The 19,987-nt window shown below is 40.2% G+C and overlaps 1 protein-coding gene across 9 annotated transcripts in view; it reads right to left on the bottom strand.

Moving 5' to 3' along the window:
* Nucleotides 1-19,987, bottom strand: part of LOC133410330 (FERM and PDZ domain-containing protein 4-like) — a 99,705-nt gene that overhangs the window by 26,777 nt on the left and 52,941 nt on the right. For 6 of the 9 annotated variants that reach the window (XM_061691377.1, XM_061691386.1, XM_061691358.1 and 3 more), the window contains exons 2-4: nucleotides 6,368-6,484; nucleotides 1,389-1,540; nucleotides 967-1,069 (exon numbers count right to left, since the gene is read on the bottom strand). In XM_061691377.1, coding sequence (XP_061547361.1) covers nucleotides 967-1,069; nucleotides 1,389-1,540; nucleotides 6,368-6,484 — 372 coding nt within the window. The remainder of the gene's footprint in view (nucleotides 1-966; nucleotides 1,070-1,388; nucleotides 1,541-6,367; nucleotides 6,485-19,987) is intronic. The other 3 variants (XM_061691434.1, XM_061691396.1, XM_061691405.1) reach the window with 1 other exon arrangement.

Here is a 19,987-nt window from a genome sequence, read left to right as displayed (position 1 = left end):
AATGTATTTCAGAAAAACACCAACACTTCACTAAGAGACAAAGATCAAGTAGTGAAAGAGAGCATCGAGCAGGCATACTAGAGAGCAGTGGTTCTCCAACTTTTTACACCAAGTGCCACCTCAAAACATACATAGCACTCCAAGTACCACCATCATGACCAACATTAAAATACAGTGGGCAAAAGTGTTCATCAAAAACAAGAGTGGTTTTATTGCTAAAAAGTATTTATTTACAGTATATCATTTAATATTGTAGGCCACTGTAAAATTATGCACAGTTTGAACATTAACACTGTACTTAAATATAGGAAAATAATAATCTACTTCATGATTTCATTAAAATTTATTATACATAAAAGTTAAATATAAACATTTTACTTTCGAAATGTCTTAAAAGCGTTTTATATATATATATATATATATATATATATATATATATATATACATATATATATATATATATGTATTGTTCTTAAAACAATGTATTGTTCTTAAAAGTTAAATACAATTACTTCAAAATTGTTCTTAAAAAGGTCAAGACACCAACATGATGCACAGTTTGAACCTTTAATTCAGTGATTCTTGCATGCCACTAGTGTGAGCCCACGTACCACTAATGGTACTTGTACCACACTTTCAGAACCACTGCTGTAGAGTGTTTCACTCATGGGAGATAGTAACTTGGACCTCACGAGCTTCTCAGAGCAACGTAACCACTACTTCACACATCATGACTAGTGAGTGGGTAGTAATAAATATAATTTGGACATTTGTGCTTTATGTGTTTTGTGTTGAATGAATCGTTACTCCCCTAATATTTCTTTACTTATTTATTCATTCCAAAGGCCGAAAGCCGAATATCCTATATATAACTTTTGTACTGTATATATCACTTTGGCTAATCCACCATCTGACAAACGGAATAATTGTTCATTCTTAGAGTGCTTCTAAGGTTCCTCCATCCACCTGACAAGGTCGATGACTCGTTCTCTTGGAGCTGAACTGACCGGTTCGTCATTGATCATGATGATCTCATCACCAGGTAAGAGCTTCCCTTCTGATGGGCCACCTACAACACGCATACGCACACGCACGCACGCACGCACGCACGCACAAACCAACCCACCCACCCACACACACACACAGACACACACACATGCACGCACATCCACACATGCACACATACACACATGGAATATTGAATCAGGTAGAATTTTGCTTGGAAAATACTGTGCTGTGTTAAACAAATTAGTTTTTTTGTAGGTGTCATGTCGTGTTGTGAAAATGCATTGCATTGTATTTTCTACATGTCACTCGGACAACAGCTCTAAGTAGCCCATTCATGAGATCAGTTCGTGTAGAATGTAGTGGGGATCGCTCCGACAAACCTGGCGTGACCGAGCGGACCACCACTGGCTTCTCACTGCCTGCCACAAACCCAAAACCCAGGACTGGGTCACGCCTCATCTCCACCAAGCGGGGCACAGGTGGGAGTCCATCCAGATGTACCTCTTCCAGGGAGCTGCTCTGGCACACTTGGCTGGGAAGATATCAGAAAGGGGAAACAGCAATAAAAATGGTGATGGACACATCAGTGTTTCAGTGAACACAGTTCAACGAGAAGTGGCAACTTTGATCTGCATCAGTCGCCACGTATTCTTTTTTTCACTTTTTTTTTTCTTCCTCACCACCCCCACCACTCTTATTTCATTATCACATGTATCTGTATTGTACATACAATGGTAAAATCGTAAACTAAATCTGCCTGTAATGAAGCATGTTCCAATCTGTGATCTTCCCATTCTCATCAGGGTCGGAGAGGGTTTAATCCAACCAGAGGGCAGAGCAAGTCGCACGGTCAAGGGAAGGCTGAATTCCAAAGGTCGAATAGTTAATGACATTTATTTACATGCTACAGTCTTCCATAGCCAGGTTATTTGAGGGAAAGCAAAGTGAATTAAAGGGACTCTCTGGCACTCATTCAATTCTTCTGCACTTAAAAATGATGTATGCAGAAATAATTTCCCCCGAAATGGACTCAGTAGTTATTTTAGGCTTGTTTTCTGATGAAATATTTGATTTTCAGCCAGATTTTGTCTCACCCACATTTTGACCATCAGTCTGTCACGGCGTGACACGTCAAGTGCAAAAAGCGTGGACATTTCTTCATTGAACTACGATGTGTACTGCGGTGTAATTATTGTCTATTTTGAAAGTCTGGATTTTTTTTTTTAAGGGGGGGGGGGGTAACAATAATGAGTGAAAATAGTGATGGCTTGTTTAAAAAAAAAAAAAAAAAACTTTGAAATGCCTCGATGAGGAAAGCAGACAGCCATATAAACAGGTTTTGTCAGCTCAATTTTGTATTGATTGCATCACAAATGCCTCTAAGATGTTTGAAAAGTGTTCAGATGGATGATGTGACACAGCCGTTTCTGTAGGGTGCATGGTAGCTTTGTGTGACACAGGCGGACTTTGATGTGCACTGCTTTTATACATGGATGGTCATAGTGCCATATTATACCATTTTAATCAATGACGCGTAGTAAACTAGTGATTTTGCAGCATGTTAAATTAGCGATTGAGCATAATATTTGGGGTGGTATAGCTGTTGTGTTCATGTGAGAGAGTGCAATGGTATATGATTGCTTGGCTTGAGCGAGTAACAATGATGTCTTGCAGCCACCGCCATGTTTACCGTTTTAGTGATGACACCCTAATTAGCGATTTTTCAGCATTTTAAATTAGTAATTGAACATAATTTAGATGTGGTATAGCTGTTGTTGTTGTTATGTGGGAGCGCAACGGTACAGTGGGTAAGGAAGGTTTTCAGACTCCTTACATTTTTCAGTCTTTGTTATGTCGCAGCCATTTGTTAAAATCATTTAAGTTCATTTTTTTCTCATTAATGTACACTCAGCACCCCATATTGACAGAAAAAAGTTAATTGTTGACATTTTTGCTGATTTATTAAAAAAGAAAAACTGAAATATCACACAGCGCTGTCCATTTCTTCTGATCTACACCCTCATTGGAGTCCAGCTGTGTTTGATTAGTATACTGATTGGACTTGATTAAGAAAGCCACACCCCTGCCTATATAAGACCTTAAAGCTCACAGTGCATGTCAGCGCAAATGAAAATCATGAGGTCATAGGAACTGCCTAAATAGCTCAGAGACAGATTTGTGGAAAGGCACAGATCTGGCTAAGGTTACAAAAAAAACTCTGCTGCACTTAAGGTTCCTAAGAGCACAGTAGTCTCCATAATCCTGAAATGGAAGACGTTTGGGACGATCAGAAACCTTCCTAGAGCTGGCCGTCCGGCCAAACTGAGCAATTGGGGAAGAAGAGCCTTGGTGAGAGAGGCAAAAAAGAACCCAAAGATCACTGTGGCTGAGCTCCAGAAATGCAGTCAGGAGATGGGAGAAAGTTCTAGAAAGTCAAGCATCACTGCAGCCCTCCACCAGTCCGGGCTTTATGGTAGAGTGGCCCGACGGAAGCCTCTCCTCAGTGCAAGACACATGAAAGCCTGCATGGAGCTTGCGAAAAAACACCTGAAGCACTCCAAGATGGTGAGAAATAAGATTCTCTGGTCTGATGAGACAAAGATAGAAACTGTTGGCCTTGATTCTAAGTGGCATGTGTGCAGAAAACCAGGCACTGCTCACACACAGGCACGGGGAGAACATGCAAACTCCACACAGTCGGGGCCGGCGATTGAACCCGGGTCCTCAGAACTGTGAGGCTGACGTTCTAACCAGTCGCCCACCGTGCCGCCAAAACTGCGTCATTGGTCATTAAATTAATATTTGATTAAAAATTTATCATCCATACATACATGCATATTTTTTTTTAAACCACTTGGCCTCATTAGACATAAGACTGAAAGTTATTGCTTTGGTCACTTGTAGTCAGTGACAGTTGAGTCTTCTCTCAGATCCCCTTCCTTTGCAGAAAGGTGTTCCTCAGGGATCCATATTAGGTCCAACACTGGACAATTTTTATGTCAATAATATTGCACAGGCTGCACATAATTAGTTTGTGCAGCTTCTACAATTATCTATACATCCAGCTCCTCTCTGACTACTGCATTGTCCTCATTGCAGGCTAGCTTCAGCAGTGTCCAGCCTGTTTTTGCTGGTCTCCACCTGCTTTTAAACACACATCAAACTAAATTTCTGTTTTTTAACTAAAACCTTCCTCAGCCTCAATGTCCCTTCCAAATGTTTTCTTTGGATAGCCCTCAGGTAGATTTTCCACCTGTTACAAATATTTGGGTATCTGGCTTGACAGCACACTTTCATTCGAAACACACAGATCTTGCTCACAAAGGTAAAATCCCAAGTTGGTTTTCTTTATTGTAACAAATCCTCTTAGACACATTCTACAAAACAACTTTTGGTCAAAATGTAAGTTATCTAAATCTTTGATTAGGGTGACATAATCAACAGATCAGCCCCAAATGCCTCCTTCACAAACTAGATGTTGTGTACCATACTACCATACGTTTTGTGACTGAGACTCACCACTGCCAGCTGTACTCCTTGGTAAATTGTCCCTCACTGCACTCTCGCAGACAAAATTACTGGTTTCTGTTCATTTTCAAAACTCTATTTGGAAAACTCTCTCTTGTTGACAGTCATTGTTAAATATCTATCACAATACCCGCAGTATACGCTCCAGGGACTTTATCAGGCTCACAATCCAAAAATCTCAAACTTCCTTTGGCTACTTCTTTTGAATTACTGGAATCATCTGCAGCAGAACTTAAAGCTCAGTTCATTCATCACTCTTTCTGCTTATAATAACTTACAAAAAGTTGTTCAAGAACACTGTACTTGCTTTTAGCCACTTATTAACATGTATCGCTGTGTATATTGTGTATTGTGTTCATGCATTTCTGTTTTTTTCTGTATGACATGTTGGATTGGTTGTTTTGTATTGATTGCTTATGCGTCTCTTAGCCAGGTCGTCACTGTGAATGAGAACTGGTTCTCAATTGATCTACCAGGTAAACAACAACAAAAAAAGGTTAAATAAAAATATAAAAATAAATGAAAAATCAGTGTAGAGCTGGAGCCTCGAGCCAGTTGAGTTTAGGCAAGAGGCAGGATACACCCTGGACTGGTCGCCAGCCAATTGCAGGGCAGGTTAGTCACATTCACACCTATGGACCATTAGAGCCTTCAGTTGACCAAAGAAGCATATTTTTTTTAATGTGGGAGAAGCACGGGGAGAACATGAAAACCCCACAGAAGAAAGGCAAAGCAGAGATTCATACTCCAAGTTTGGAATAGTTGTTAGCAGGTCTGCCCAAGTTGAGAAGTTCTGAGTTCGAATCGTGGCTGAGGCCCACCTGTGTGGAGTTTGCTTCATGGAAGACTAAATTGTTCATAGGTGTTGAATGTGAGTGTGAATGGATGTTTGTCAGTCGGTGCCAAATGATTACCCAATGCTTTTCCAGCTCAGATATGCCACAGTTTTGATAGTAACAGAGTATTCAAATTTCAGGATATTTCTGGCCATCAGTGATGCAAATACAAGTTTAAGAAAGCCAACTAGTTTTGCCTGCAAAAATGGGCAGTGACAGCTGGTATCTTTGCTCATTTTTGCACAAATTTTCGCCTGAATCCAAAGGTGGCTGTTGAAATAGCACAAAAATTACCGACCCACTTGATTTGGAGATGAGGAAAATAGCTCAGGCCTGGTACACACAAAGATTTTTCAGATCTTAAAAAATGTTTTTTTTAAATCTGCGAAAGACCTCACGCATAAAGATAAAAAAATCAGGCATAATGATATTTTCATAATCTCAACACATAACACCACACAACTAAAGATTCTGCTCCACGACCAATCTCGAAATCTCGCGTGATCTAAAAAAAAACACAGATGGGCAGACACTTCCGGGTATGCACTGATCTGTGCAGAGTGAACCCAAAAGGAATGGAGGTGGTGAATACTTCTACCCATCTTCTACTGTACATAAAACGACATTGGGTAAGACGCATTTTTTTTTTCCTTCTTCATTTACAGTCATTTCTGAGTTTGTCAGTCTTGGACGCTTTTTTGATTGGCTATATTCTGTTTCACGTCACAATTTTCAGGAGATGTCGGCGTTCCCCACACACAAGAAGAGTTTTGTTTGTAAATATTGAACGCGTTTATTGTTAAAGATTTCCTGCCCCGACTTGTTTTGGACCCCAAAATCAGGACAAATCCACTCTTAACACACCTCAGACCTAGGGACAATCTGATAGGAAAATCTTATAAGACATAAGATTGTCTGGCGTTTGACATGCTTGGTTGAGAAAGGGCAGAATCGGGACAAAAACAGCCTGATTGTCTTTATGTGTGTCTACATACTTGGTTAGGCAGTTCTGGCCCTCCCTGTTGCAGTTCATGCTGTCCCAGCTGTATGGCGGGCCCTGCAGTGCCCCCCAGGAGCCTGGGGGTGGCCAGCCAGATGTCTTGTTTTTGTGACTGCAATGCAAAGTTTGAGAGCTCATGAACATTTTAAACACATCACAGAATTTGCTATTAAAATGAAGAACTGTCTTGATAATCTAGGTAATAAGCATGTCCTTATTTAATGCCAAAGTTTTCCCTGGAAAATCTCAGATAAACAGCGGGAGCACAATATAACCTAAAATGACATTTAGGATTTTATGAGAACGGGGAAAGGGAGCTCTGGAAAGGTTTCTACAGAATGATCTCAGTACCAATGATGCTGGGTAAACTAAGCAAGAGAAGTACAATTACTCGTAACAGCCACGTACAGTACTAGCATGACTTCAAATTAGCTAGAGCAAGCTGATGCTGCTGTGAACACACGTAACTATTCTGTTCGCCAAATGAATCCAGGCGACTAAGTCCCACATTGTGTCGTCTATGATGGATGCATCATTTCGTCATATGACTGTCCATAAGGGGTTAAAAATACAATTGTCCAGAGGCTGAAAGTGTAGCAAAATTCTCTCATGTCAGTCATCTCCGTAAATAACTAAAAGAGGCTGAAAGCCATTCATTCTTAAGTTGCAACAACTGTATTGACTTTGCATCAACGGTTTCCGTCATCCAAAAGACATCAGATCCGCTGCCACTTTTTTAAACCGCTAGAGTTGTGCGCTCAGAACAAATGGAGGCTACTGTGTTATCGGGTGCAGGGGTCCGAGCGGTGATCGACATTCATCTGTCTGTCATTGTGCAGCTGTGAGCAGCTGTGCTCCAAACTGAACCAAACTACCATGGCCTCGCCTCCTTTATCCCATAATCCCCCTTTCATCAAAGGCAAAACAAATCCAAGCGTGTGTGTATGTGTGTGCGGGTGTCAGTATGAGACAGAGGGAAAATGAGAGTCTGTGTGTATATGTATTTACGTGTGCACATGTGCAGCTGTGCATGAGTGTATATGTAGAGTACTAGGATTTTGAGAATACGTTGTGGATGGGACTGTAACAGCAACTCTGAGAACCTCACAGCAGATCTGGAGGAAGATACAGTCTCTTAAAGTTTCCCTGAACATGATTGTTTAATATATTGCAATTTCTCGTGTATAATGCACATTTCTTTCCCCCAAATTGCCAAAAGTCAATAGTGTGCATTATACATAGGTATAGGAGAAAATGAAAAAGACTTTCACATTTATAAATGTATGCCGCCATTTAGGGCTTATGAAAAAGCTGTACACTTTCATTCCTCTATGCCACCGCCCCCTTGAGGTTATGAAAAAGTTGTACACTTTCGTTCTAGTATGCCACCTAGAGGTTATGAAAAAGTTGTAGCCTACACTTTCATTGCAATATGACAGGGGTACATATGACTGCATATATGTACAATTGTGCTCATAAGTTTACATACCCAAGCAGAATTTGTGAAATATTTTAAATAATTGTTTTAATATGACTGAATAACAATCATCATTAATTTCTTTATGGTTATGTTTTGTTTAATGATAATGCTTTTCTGAAATGCTTAACAGTTTAATTTGAATCCCATTAAAATAAAATTAAATGTGTTTCGCATGGTCCTACATGTTTTCTTAAAAAGATCATACACATCTTACAAATTTTGCCTGGGTAATCAAACATATGAGCACAACTGTGTGTTTTCTCATTTACTAAATACAAGTAGGGGTGTAAATTTCAAAATAAGAGCAAGTAAATAAAAAAAGTACATGTTCAAATAAAGTGCTCAACTTCAGAATCCATCCATCCATTTTCTGAGCCGCTTCTCCTCAGTAGGGTCGCGGGCGTGCTGGAGCCTATCCCAGCTATCATCGGGCAGGAGGCGGGGATGGATGGATGGATGGACTTCATGTTTTGATCATATGGGTAGAAGCAAAATCATGCATTGTAAGAACGCATTGTACAAAGGTTGAAGGGTTTTCCAGATTTTTGAGGTCAACTTTGCGCATTATAGATGGGAAATTACAGTAGTTCTCTGTCAGAAATAGAGTTCAGTTGGGAAACATTTGGAAATCAAAAGCCATGAGTGGCACAATTAAAATCAGCACCATCATATGGTTCTGAAACAAGGAGCACTAACAAAGAAATTCAACAACAGGTAGTCTAATTTCCAAAGCAAATACTTGAGAAGAATCCCCAAAATCAAACTTCCATTACTGTTACTGTTCGATAATTATTCTATCATATATGCAATGAATGACTTCAAGAATGAGCTAAATGAGACACATTATCCCTATCATAAAAGATGGATATATTTTACTGAGTGATACACAGATTTAAATTAGAAAGCAGAAGCACTCAATACAACTTTTAAAATAAATGATAAAAAGGGTCACAGAAGAATAGAAAAAGTGGAAGACGCAAAGGAATTCTGAAACTTTCAAGCTGATGACTGAAAACAGCACCCAGTGCTGTCCCTAGGGTGACAGGTGTGCTGGACCCTATCCCAACTGATTTTGGGGTGAGAGTCTAGGTACACTCTGAACTAGTCCTCAGCCAATCGCAGGGGACATATAGACAAACAACCATTCACACTCACATTCAGACAGACGGACAATTTAGTCTCGTGTATACTGTATATACTCGCTATTCCACCATATCAATCAATCAAAAATTACGTCCCTAGGAAATAAATGAATAAATGTTTGATTAGATTAATTGTCGATTTAAACAAAGTGTCCTTCACCTTCATCTTAATGCATATGTAATAAATAAAATTTTAAAGATTCATTTACAATAACTAGATCACTGGAAAAATATCTGTTGCCTATCCCCACTTCCTAAAATTAGACTTCATCTACAACCCCAATTCCAATGAAGTTGGGACGTTGTGTTAAACATAAATAAAAACAGAATACAATGATTTGCATATCATGTTCAACCTGTGTTTAACTGAATACACTACAAAGACAATATATTTAATGTTCAAACTGTTCAACTTTATTGTTTTTAGCAAATAATCATTCACTTAGAATTTTATCGCTGCAACACGTTCCAAAAAAGCTGGGACAGGTGGCAAAAAAAACTGAGAAAGTTGAGGGATGGTCATCAAACACCTGTTTGGAACATCCCACAGGTGAACAGGCTATTTGGGAACAGGTGGGTGCCATGACTGGGTATAAAAGGAATTCCCTGAATTGACATTCATTGTCATTCACAAGCAGAGATCGGGCGAGGTTCATCTCTTTGTGGGCTCATCTAAGATGGACTGATGCAAAGTGGAAAAGTGTTCTTTTGTCCGACAAGTTCACATAAGAGGAAAAGAACCATCCGGACTGTTATGGACACAAAGTTCAAAAGCCAGCATCTGTGACGGTATAGGGCTGTGTTAGTGCCACTGGCATGGGTAACTTACACATCTCTGAAGGCACCATTAATGCTGAAAGGTACATACAGGTTTTGGAGAAACTAATGCTGCAATCTAAGCAACATCTTTTTCATGGACGCCCCTGCTTGCAAGACAGTGCCAAACCACATTCTGCACGTGTTACAACAGGGTGGCTTCATCGTAAGAAGAGTGCGGGTACTAGACTGGCCTGTCTGCAGTCCAGACCTGTCTCCCTCCTGAAAATGTGTGGCGCATTATGAAGCGTAAAATACGAAAACGGAGACCCCAGACGGTTGAACAGCTGAAGCTGTACATCAAGCAAGAATGGGAAAGATTTCCACCTACAAAGCTTCAACAATTAGTGTCCTCAGTTCCCAAACATTTATTGAATGTTGTTAAAAGAAAAGGTGATGGACCACAGTGGTAAACATGACCCTGTCCCAGCTTTTTTGGAACGTGTTGCAGCCCTAAAATTCCAAGTTAATGATTATTTGCTAAAAACAATAAAGTTTATCAATTTGAACATTATCTATCTATCTATCTATCTATCTATCTATCTATCTATCTATCTATCTATCTATCTATCTATCTATCTATCTATCTATCTATCTATCTATCTATCTATCTATCTATGTATCCATCCATCCATCTATCTATCTATCTATCTATCTATCTATCTATCTATCTATCTATCTATCTATCTATCTATCTATCTATCTATCTATCTATCTATACATTATATATATATATATATATATATATATATATATGTATATACACACACACACACACACACAGACACACAGTGTGGGTACGGAAAGTATTCAGACCCCCTTAAATGTTTCACTCTTTGTTATATTGCAGCCATTTGCCAATTTAAGTTCATTTTTCCTCATTAATGTACACACAGCACCCCATATTGACAGAAAAAAAATTAATTGTTGAAATGTTTGCAGATTTATTAAAGAAGAAAAACTGAAATATCCCACAGCCATAAGTATTCAGACCCTTTGCTGTGACACTCATATATTTAACTAGGGTGCTGTCCATTTCTTCTGATCATCCTTAAAATGGTTCTACACCTTCATTGGAGTCCAGTTGTGTTTTATTATACTGATTGGACTTGATTAGGAAAGCCACACACCTGTCTATAAAAGACCTTACAGCTCACAGTGCATGTCAGAGCAAATGAGAATCATGAGGGCAAAGGAACTGCCTGATGAGCTCAGAGACAGAATTGTGGCAAGGCACAGATCTCACCAAGGTTACAAAGGGTAAAGAGGTCAAGAAGAACCCAAAGATCACTGTGGCTGAGCTCCAGAGATGCAGTTGGGAGATGGGAGAAAGTTTTAGAAAGTCAACCATCACTGCAGCCCTCCACCAGTTGGGGCTTTATGGCAGAGTGGCCTGACGGAAGCCTCTCCTCAGTGCAAAACACATGAAACCCCGGATGGAGTTTGCTAAAAAAAAAACACCTTAAGGACTCCAAGATGGTGAGAAATAAGATTTTCTGATCTGATGAGACCAAGATAGAACATTTTGGCCTTAATTCTAAGCGGTAGATGTGGAGAAAACTAGGCACTGCTCATCACCTGTGCAATACAGTCCCAATAGTGAAGCATGGATGTGAGATGCATCTTCAAACAACAAAAGATTATCATAGCGGCGGGCCCAGACCATGTGTCCTCATCCTGCCTCAAAGTCTGCGCTGACCAGGTTGTTCCAGTCTTCACACAGATCTTCAATAGATCTCCGGAACTGTGCGAAGTACCATCCTGTTTCAAACGCTCCACCATCATTCCAGTCCCCAAGAAACCTACAATCTCGGGTCTAAAGGACGACAGGCCTGTCGCCTTGACATTTGTGGTCATGAAGTCCTTTGAACGTCTCGTGCTGGACCACCTCAAGAGCGTCACAGGTCCCCTGCTGGACCCCCGGCAGTTTGCCTACCAAGTGAACAGGTCTGCGGATGATGCAGTCAACATGGGACTGGACTTCATCCTAGAACACCTCGACAGTGGAGGGACCTACGCAAGGATCCTGTTCGTGGACCTCGACAGTTCGTGGACTTCAGCTCAGCGTTCAACACCATCATCCCTGAACTCCTCCTGCCATCTGCAGTGGATTTACAGCTCTCTGATGGGCAGGACACAGCAGGTGAAGTTGGGGGAGACCACCTCATCCACACGCAGCATCAGCACTGGGGCACCCCAAGGTTACGTCCTCTCTCCGCTGCTCCTCTCTCTCTCTACATGAACGACAGCACCTCAACGCACCCGGCTGTCAAACTCCTGAAGTTTGCAGATGACTCCACTGTCATCGGCCTCATCAAAGACAGTGACGAGTCTGCATATCGACAGGAAGTGGAGCGGCTGAAGCTGTGGTGCGGCCGACACAAACTGGAGCTGAACACGCTCAAGACTGTAGAGATGATCGTGGACTTCAGGAGGCATCCTTCGCCACAGCTGCCCCTCACGCTGTCCAGCTGCCTGTCAACTGTCGAGACCTTCAAGTTCCTGGGAATTACAGTCTCTCAGGACCTGAAGTGGGCGATCAACATCAACTCCGTCCTCAAAAAGGCCCAGCAGAAGATGTACTTCCTGCGGCTTCTGAGAAAGCACGCCCTGCCAGGGGAGCTGCTGAGGCAGTTCTACACAGCGGTCATCGAATTAGTCCTGTATTCTTCCATCACAGTCTGGTTTTGTGGAGCTACAAAAAAGGACAAACTCCAACTGCAACGTTGGAGTTTGTATATATTACTCGTGCACTCACTGTAGTAGTCTCGCCACGCTGCACTATTCGCATATCTGTTGTTGACTAATACTGGCCACTCATGCCAGAGGAGCATCTGCACCACTTGCACACTGACTGAGGGGTATCTGCAACATTTGCACAATCAACATTGTCCCAGATTATCGTACTACTATCCATCCATCCATCCATCCATTTTCTGAGCCGCTTCTCCTCACTAGGGTCGCGGGCGTGCTGTAGCCTATCCCAGCTATCATCGGGCAGGAGGCGGGGTACACCCTGAACTGGTTGCCAGCCAATCGCAGGGCACATATAAACAAACTCACATGTCAATTGTCAATTAACCTACCAAGCATGTTTTTGGGATGTGGGAGGAAAACCGGAGTGCCCGGAGAAAACCCACGCAGGCACGGAGAGAACATGCAAACTCCACACAGGCGGGGCCGGGGGTTGAACCCCGGACCTCAGAACTGTGAGGCAGACGCTCTAACCAGTCGTCCACCATGCCGCTATCGCACTACTAGTCTCTTTAAACTGCATACATTCCTTGAAGTCTCGGCGCCCTTTGCACAACGGTCATTGCACCAGACTATTGCTATATTAGTCATTCAAAAGTGCAAGAGGACTCTGCATCTTTTTGCATAATTGTCCAAAAAAAATAATTGTACCAGCATTACCAGATAACCAGCAACCCTTTTTTGCTCAGTGACTGTTTTTGTCAATGTCTTTATGTCTCAAAAGTGTTCTCGGTCAATTGACTGTTTGTTGTCGTACTAGAGCGGCTCCAACTACCAGAGTTAAATTCCTTGTGTGTTTTTTGGACATACTTGGCAAATAAAGACGATTCTGATTCGGATTCTGATGGCAGCATCATGCTGTGGGTGTGTTTTTCAGCTGGATAGAGAGACTGGTTGGAATCGAAGGAAAGATGAATGTGGCCAAGTACAGGGATATCCTGGACGAAAACCTTCTCCAGAGCGCTCAGACAGAACTGGAGAGGATCTGCAAGGAGGAATGGCAGAGGATCCCCAAACCCAGGTGTGGAAAACTTCATCATTCCCAAAAAAGACTCACGGCTGTATTAGCTCAAAAGGGTGCTTCTACTAAATACTGAGGAAAGGGTCTGAATACTTATGGCTGTGTGATATTTCAGTTTTTCTTTTTTAATAAATCTGCAAAAATGTCAACAATTCAGTTTTTTATGTCAATATGGGGTGCTGTGTGTACATTAATGAGGAAAAAAATTAACTTAAATGATTTTAGCAAATGGCTGTAATGTAACAAAGAGTGAAAATTTTAAGGGGTTCTAAATACTTTCCGTACCCACTGTATATATACAAAATTGGACGTCTAATTTTATGATATGTATATAACTTCAATCCTTTCGAAATGTTATATTAATTAAAATAAGATCTAATTTTAGGATATGTATATAACTGAAATACCTTCGAAATGTTATATTCTTTACATATTTGCGTTACTCCTTCTCCCAACTATGAAGTTTCTTTAAAAAATTGAAAAAAGAAGAATTTAGCCTACAGTTACACTTTAGTCATGTACCGGATTTTTTTTTTTTTTGTCTTGTTACCCTGTCTTATCCCTCTGAAAATTTTTGAATATTCCACAAGTCATATGATCCTCAGGAAGTTGCATCATTCAGATCCTCTGCAGGCTATGGGAAGGCTCATTTATTTTTCTGTATATTTGATGGTATTTCAACTATGACTGGAGGGTTAAAATCTCGGCACAGTCCTGTTACCTTTTATTTTTTTTGCTGTCTGCTATTTATTATTGCTTATTTATCAACTATTTCGTGCACGAGACTACGACTTCGACTTCCAGATCGGGCGCTGTTTGCGCCAATCCAATTTAAGCGCTAGTTACGTTTAAGTCTAGTTCACCAATCAAATGACACAAGAAAGTCACATGACCTCACACAATGTCTTCCATTGGGCTTCCCAGGCATGGGTATTAACACGAGATAAGCCAGCCCAGCTGATCGTCGTGCCTAAGTGGCCACCATTTTGGGAAGGTGGTCGTTACCATGAAGAGAACGGCGCGCTCCTCTTGTTTACATTTAGACGAGCCAAAACAACAGCTTTCATGTTTTGTAGTATTTGTCTGACACTGTCTGCCCAAACGTGGATATTTCGCCTCACTTATAACTTTACAAAACACAGTGCAGTAAATTGCATGTGTTGTTGTAGCTTTGACTGCACACACACACACACACGCACGCACACACACACACACACACACACACACACACGTTTATTGATGTTCATGCTGTGGTTAAAAAAAATCTGAAGTTACTCACTATTTACTCAGTACTTGAGTAATTATTTCACTGTGTACTTTTTACTGTTACTCAAGTCATTTTTTTGAGGACTCCTTTTTACTTGAGTTACATTATTTTCAAGTAACGGTACTCTTACTTGAGTAAAATATTTGGCTACTCTACCTACCTCTGGAGCGGACATCCTCTATTGTCACTCTTACTTTTAAGCAACATTTTTGCTCATCAAATCAGCCCGTGTCATATTTGTTGCACTGGTCTTTTGTATTTCCACGTTGAGGTGCTGCAGGTCACGGCCCTGGTTGTGGTCCCAACGGAACTGCGAAGCACACGTAACATCGACGACAAGAGTTGATCCGCTATTAAGAAATGTGTCTACAATTATCTAATTAGTTTACGGATGTTAATGTTAAATGTATTAAGCGACAGAGCGATGTTAGGGATTATGTCACAACACGGAATGAACTAACTTCAAATTAAGAAATGGCCAATAAAAACAGAAAAATATTGTACTTAATATTTTCCTGGAGGATGCATTTGGAATTAGCCTTTGAAGTTTGTAATAGTGAAAAATGAAATTTCATGCCTTTGGTGTTTGCATGTCTCTTTTTCATAAATATAGAACTTGAAGCGACACAGCCTGACAGAACTTTTTCCTTGTTATGTCACACACTTGCTTGTTTTCTTGTTGCGAGGCAGAATTGTAGAACAAAAGTATTAGTAACCCATTAAAAAAAAAAACTTTGTCATGAGATGTAATGCGCACAGGGCTATTTGAAGGCTTTTTTGTCCAACAGAAATTTGAAGTCTGTCACATAAAAGTACTCCAAATAAATAACTAGAATTCCTGTGACACAAATTTATATATAGAGATTAAATGCATAGTTGAATCTGGCTCTATATACAATATAGAATACCTCAAGGCCTTAAAGAAGCAATGTGGCAAGATTTGCCAAAAATGACAGGCTGTCTAAATGCTAAGTCTGGCTGGAACAGCCACTTCAACCTGAGTACAATGCAGCAAAAAGTTTGAAAATCGGATGATGCGTTCTGGCAAGATATAATTTTTTTTGTGACAGAAAAAAAAATGCTTTTTTGGTAATGTTTTAGTGTAATATCGCCTACAGAAAATCCGGTCAAAAAATGCCTTCAAATTCGAGTAAAACTGTTAAACTAAATTATTTCTCAACATATTTCCTTCACCCTCTCATTTCATCTGCTACTCGATGAACCCCTTCCTCGATTGGCTGACAAACTTTCAGTTAAAAATATCCGCCAATCGCGTGTACGGGATGAAATTCCGATAAGTCGACGCATCAAAATGATCGTGACATTTCAAACGGAGTCACTTGCCCTAAAAACTGGACTGATTGTAAGTAGCTCAAATAAAACATTATTGGTGAGAAGAGTAGTGTGGGTAGCAGAATAGGTCATGTACTTCAGCAATCGATTTGTTTTCGGGAATTTATTTCTTATGGAAGATTTTAGAGGCGTTTGGAAAGTGCTCATTCCATTGTTATTATAATTGTTTTTTTTTTTTTTTTAGAAAATTCCAAAATGATAGCGGCCACTTTCCACAGTTTTATTCTTAAATATGCAGATGATTCTGACATAGTTAGTCTGCTACCAGGAAACGAAACAGGCCATGGGTTCATTGTCCAGGACTTTGTTGACTGGTGTGAGAGGTCCTTTTTTTTTTGTTTTTTTTAAACAGATGAAGGTTGCAAAACAAAAAAACATGCCTATTGACTTCAGGGCTCAGCTACTCACCATCTTAAAAGGTCAGACAGTGGAGTGTGTGGAAAATCATAAATACCTTAAGACCATTTTTAACAATAGGCTAAACTATGAGGCGAATTGTGAAGCTGTATATTGTATAAGAAGGGGAACCAGCATTTTCATTGTCTGAGGAAACTGTCCTCCTTTCACATTGACTGCAAACTGCTGAACATGTTCTACCGCTGTTTCATTGAATCTGTTTTATCTTACAGCCTGGTGTCTTGATGATGGCTCACACTCACTAAATGGAGAATTTCAGCTTCTTCCCTCAGGCCGTAGGTAGAAAATGTCGGTTTGTAAAACCAAAAGATGGCAAAGATACAAAACAGAGGCAGATTTTTACCCTCGGCCATTAAAACATTAAACAGTGCGCAGTAATTAGGACACTGTTGTACCGTGGTTTGGACTGAACTTTTAACTTGTGATTTTACTGCCTTCTGAATCGATGTATTTATTTTATTTATTCTGACCAAGTCTTTGTATTTCCTCTGATAGCTTTTATTCTGTATCGCATTTTCTGCTCTTGTGATTTAGAGTTTTGGTTTTATCCATTTTTTTTTATGTCTTAAGCATTGTAGTCATTGTTATGTCACGATCTTTTTATTTTATTAATGGTTTAAATTATGTGTGAGCAGCCATCTCGCTGCAACCAAATCTACCCTCGGGTACCAATAAGGTTATCTAACCTAACCTTGTCACGTTGCCACTTAAAGCAGAGTAGCCATTGATTAGAGGAAGCAGTCATGCCTGTTGCCATAAGAAACAAAATACAAGTAGAGTTTGGCCTGTTCAATCAAGTCGACTCTGTGTGACTATCTGCCTACAACATCTCCAAATGGATGCCAATACTGCTCCAGTTGGAGTGGTACACACATTTTCCCACGTCTTTGGGAGATTTGGTTATGGTCTGATGAAACGAAGGTTGAACATAATTCCAAAATGTATGTTTGGCGCAACCACAATACTGCCCGTCACCAAAAGAACACCATTCCTAACAGTGAACCATGGTGTTGGCAGCATCATGCCTTGGGGCTGTTTTTGGCATCTGGGGGGGATTATGAACAGTTCAGATTTGCAGTCAGCAGAAGCACAAAAACTGTCAAGCTTCTGCTACAAAACAAAAACAAATTAAGGAAAAGCCTCCTTGAACATCTGAACTTTATTTTTTGTTATTCAGAGACACTTTAAATGGAGGCAATTGTGTGCTGACTCCCATTTAATTTGAATTTGAATGTGACACATCCCAATTTATATGACGGTGTGCACACTTGTGCAACAACATTATTCCAGTTGTTCATTTTTACTTCTCGATCTTGAAAAGATTTTTACAAATTCAATTTTGTACAGGTTACATGTCACATCAATTCTAATTCTAAATGTTGGAACAACTTTTGAAATGATTTACCTTTGTCACATTTTTTCTATCAAAAAAAAACATCCACTGTATTTGGACAAAGTGATAGAATAAGAGAAAAACTATCATTTAGCTGTTCAAATACTTTTTCACCTAACTGTATCAACTGCCTGTCAAACTAACTTTGCACTATGAAATGTATTCTTTTGTTCTCTTACACGCTTTCCTTTTGTTAGCCCTTCACAATCCCATCTTGTTCTTCTACACCTCCATCATGTCTTCATGAATGAAACATTGGAGGACGTTGTTAAAAGTTCCATTTGAGTGCTCCCGCTTTATATAGCTTTGCTACCTGCCAACAAGATGTTTTGGCTTTTAGGGGATTAAACACACAAAAGCATGTGAGGATATTCCTGTTTGTACTTAGCTTACATGCACTCACACAGATGGACCAACTTTCTTGTTAGCTGCATTCATTCGTGCTCGGTAAGCATCTTGCGGGACAGAAAGATTTGAGTAACAAGCACGGACTAAGAGAAGATGTTCACATGTTTCTCAACTCAATTTGCAGGAGGCTTTGGAAACACACCACATGCAGTAATAAAAATATTTTTTTCAGCCAAAAATGAGGATGAATGTTGGGCAGTTTTATGACAAAGACAAATCTTGAACTTCATCCTTACCATAACCACATTTGCATATGAATTCTTACTGTTAAATATTACTTTTATTGAGGCTCTATAAAGTATTACATATCCCATGCAAGCGTCTAGAAATAGCAAACTAGTATTTCATCTGCTATTTACAGTCTATCACCTGAGGGAGTGTTCTGCTATTTTATGGCTGCATTGTGCTATCAAGTCTTAAATCAACTCTTGACGGACTACACATGAAATGTACATCTTTTGTATCCACTGAAGATCCTCAATAATAACTTCATTAATTAGTCAGAGGTGGGACTAGGTCTCTGAGTAAACCGCTGTCAAATATATTCAGGCCAAGTGTTCCATTACTTTTGCAAATACTACGTAAACCCACCCAATCACTTGTAATGACGATGTAATCATCAATTAAAAGCTAATGATAAAAAGCTCTTCCTAACACAGACATTATGTTAGGCAAACGAAATGCTGCACTGAGGCATCCGTTCAGGACCACGGACCAGGACCATGCTCGCCCGCTGCTTTTCCCAGTCAATGCAGGGAAACATAACGCACGCCGTGTCTGACACACAGCCAAAAATTAGACAGGTCACGGTTGTGTCAATAAGTTCAGCGTCAGCCGCATCAATCTTCAGGCTGGCCTGATTAAACATAAGGTCGCTGTGTCCCTGTTATATAATGCAACTGACAATATAGTATCCCAGGCCTGCATCTCTACTCTCCGATTGGCATTTAAAATCAACCAAAAAAAAGGTGAGGCGTTGGGAAAGGTAGTGGGATGGTAAGCGGGCAACCTTTGGATAATTAATTTCGGATTGATTTGAAACTATGCTGCATATTGGTCTTTTATAATGACTTGAATTGACAGGATCAGCATGAGTGATAAAAGGGCAACATGAACCAAAGCCCTCACAATCCAATGGGAGGTTCTGCTTAATTATATGGATAGAAAGCTTAACGCAGCATTGCCCAGCTCCTCAGTAGTTTGCTATCCATCTATTCTCTAGAGCAGGGGTGTCAAACTCATTTTTGTCGCGGGCCACATCGTCGTTATGACTTCCGTCGGAGGGCCGCTACGACTGTGAACCCATTTAAATGAAAGATTACCTCATATACTGTGATTACATTCAGTACACACAACAAATTGATGAATAACCAGTTTTGAAATCAGAAGCCTATAAAAACATGTTTTTCGACTATTACATTTCTTTTCAAAGTGGGATTGGTAACAGAAAAATGCTTGCAAATATCTCAATGGTATTACACCAGAACACCGTGAGCAATTTTGATTTGCTTTCGCGGGCCACATAAAATGATGTGGTGGGCCAGATCTGGCCCCCGGGCCACCA

The sequence above is a fragment of the Phycodurus eques genome, chromosome 1 (assembly GCF_024500275.1).
Source record: "Phycodurus eques isolate BA_2022a chromosome 1, UOR_Pequ_1.1, whole genome shotgun sequence".
In the NCBI taxonomy this organism is placed as follows: Eukaryota; Metazoa; Chordata; class Actinopteri; order Syngnathiformes; family Syngnathidae; genus Phycodurus; species Phycodurus eques.
The sequence above is the reverse complement of the archived record's forward strand: the minus strand, read 5'-3'. Positions and strand labels throughout refer to the sequence as shown.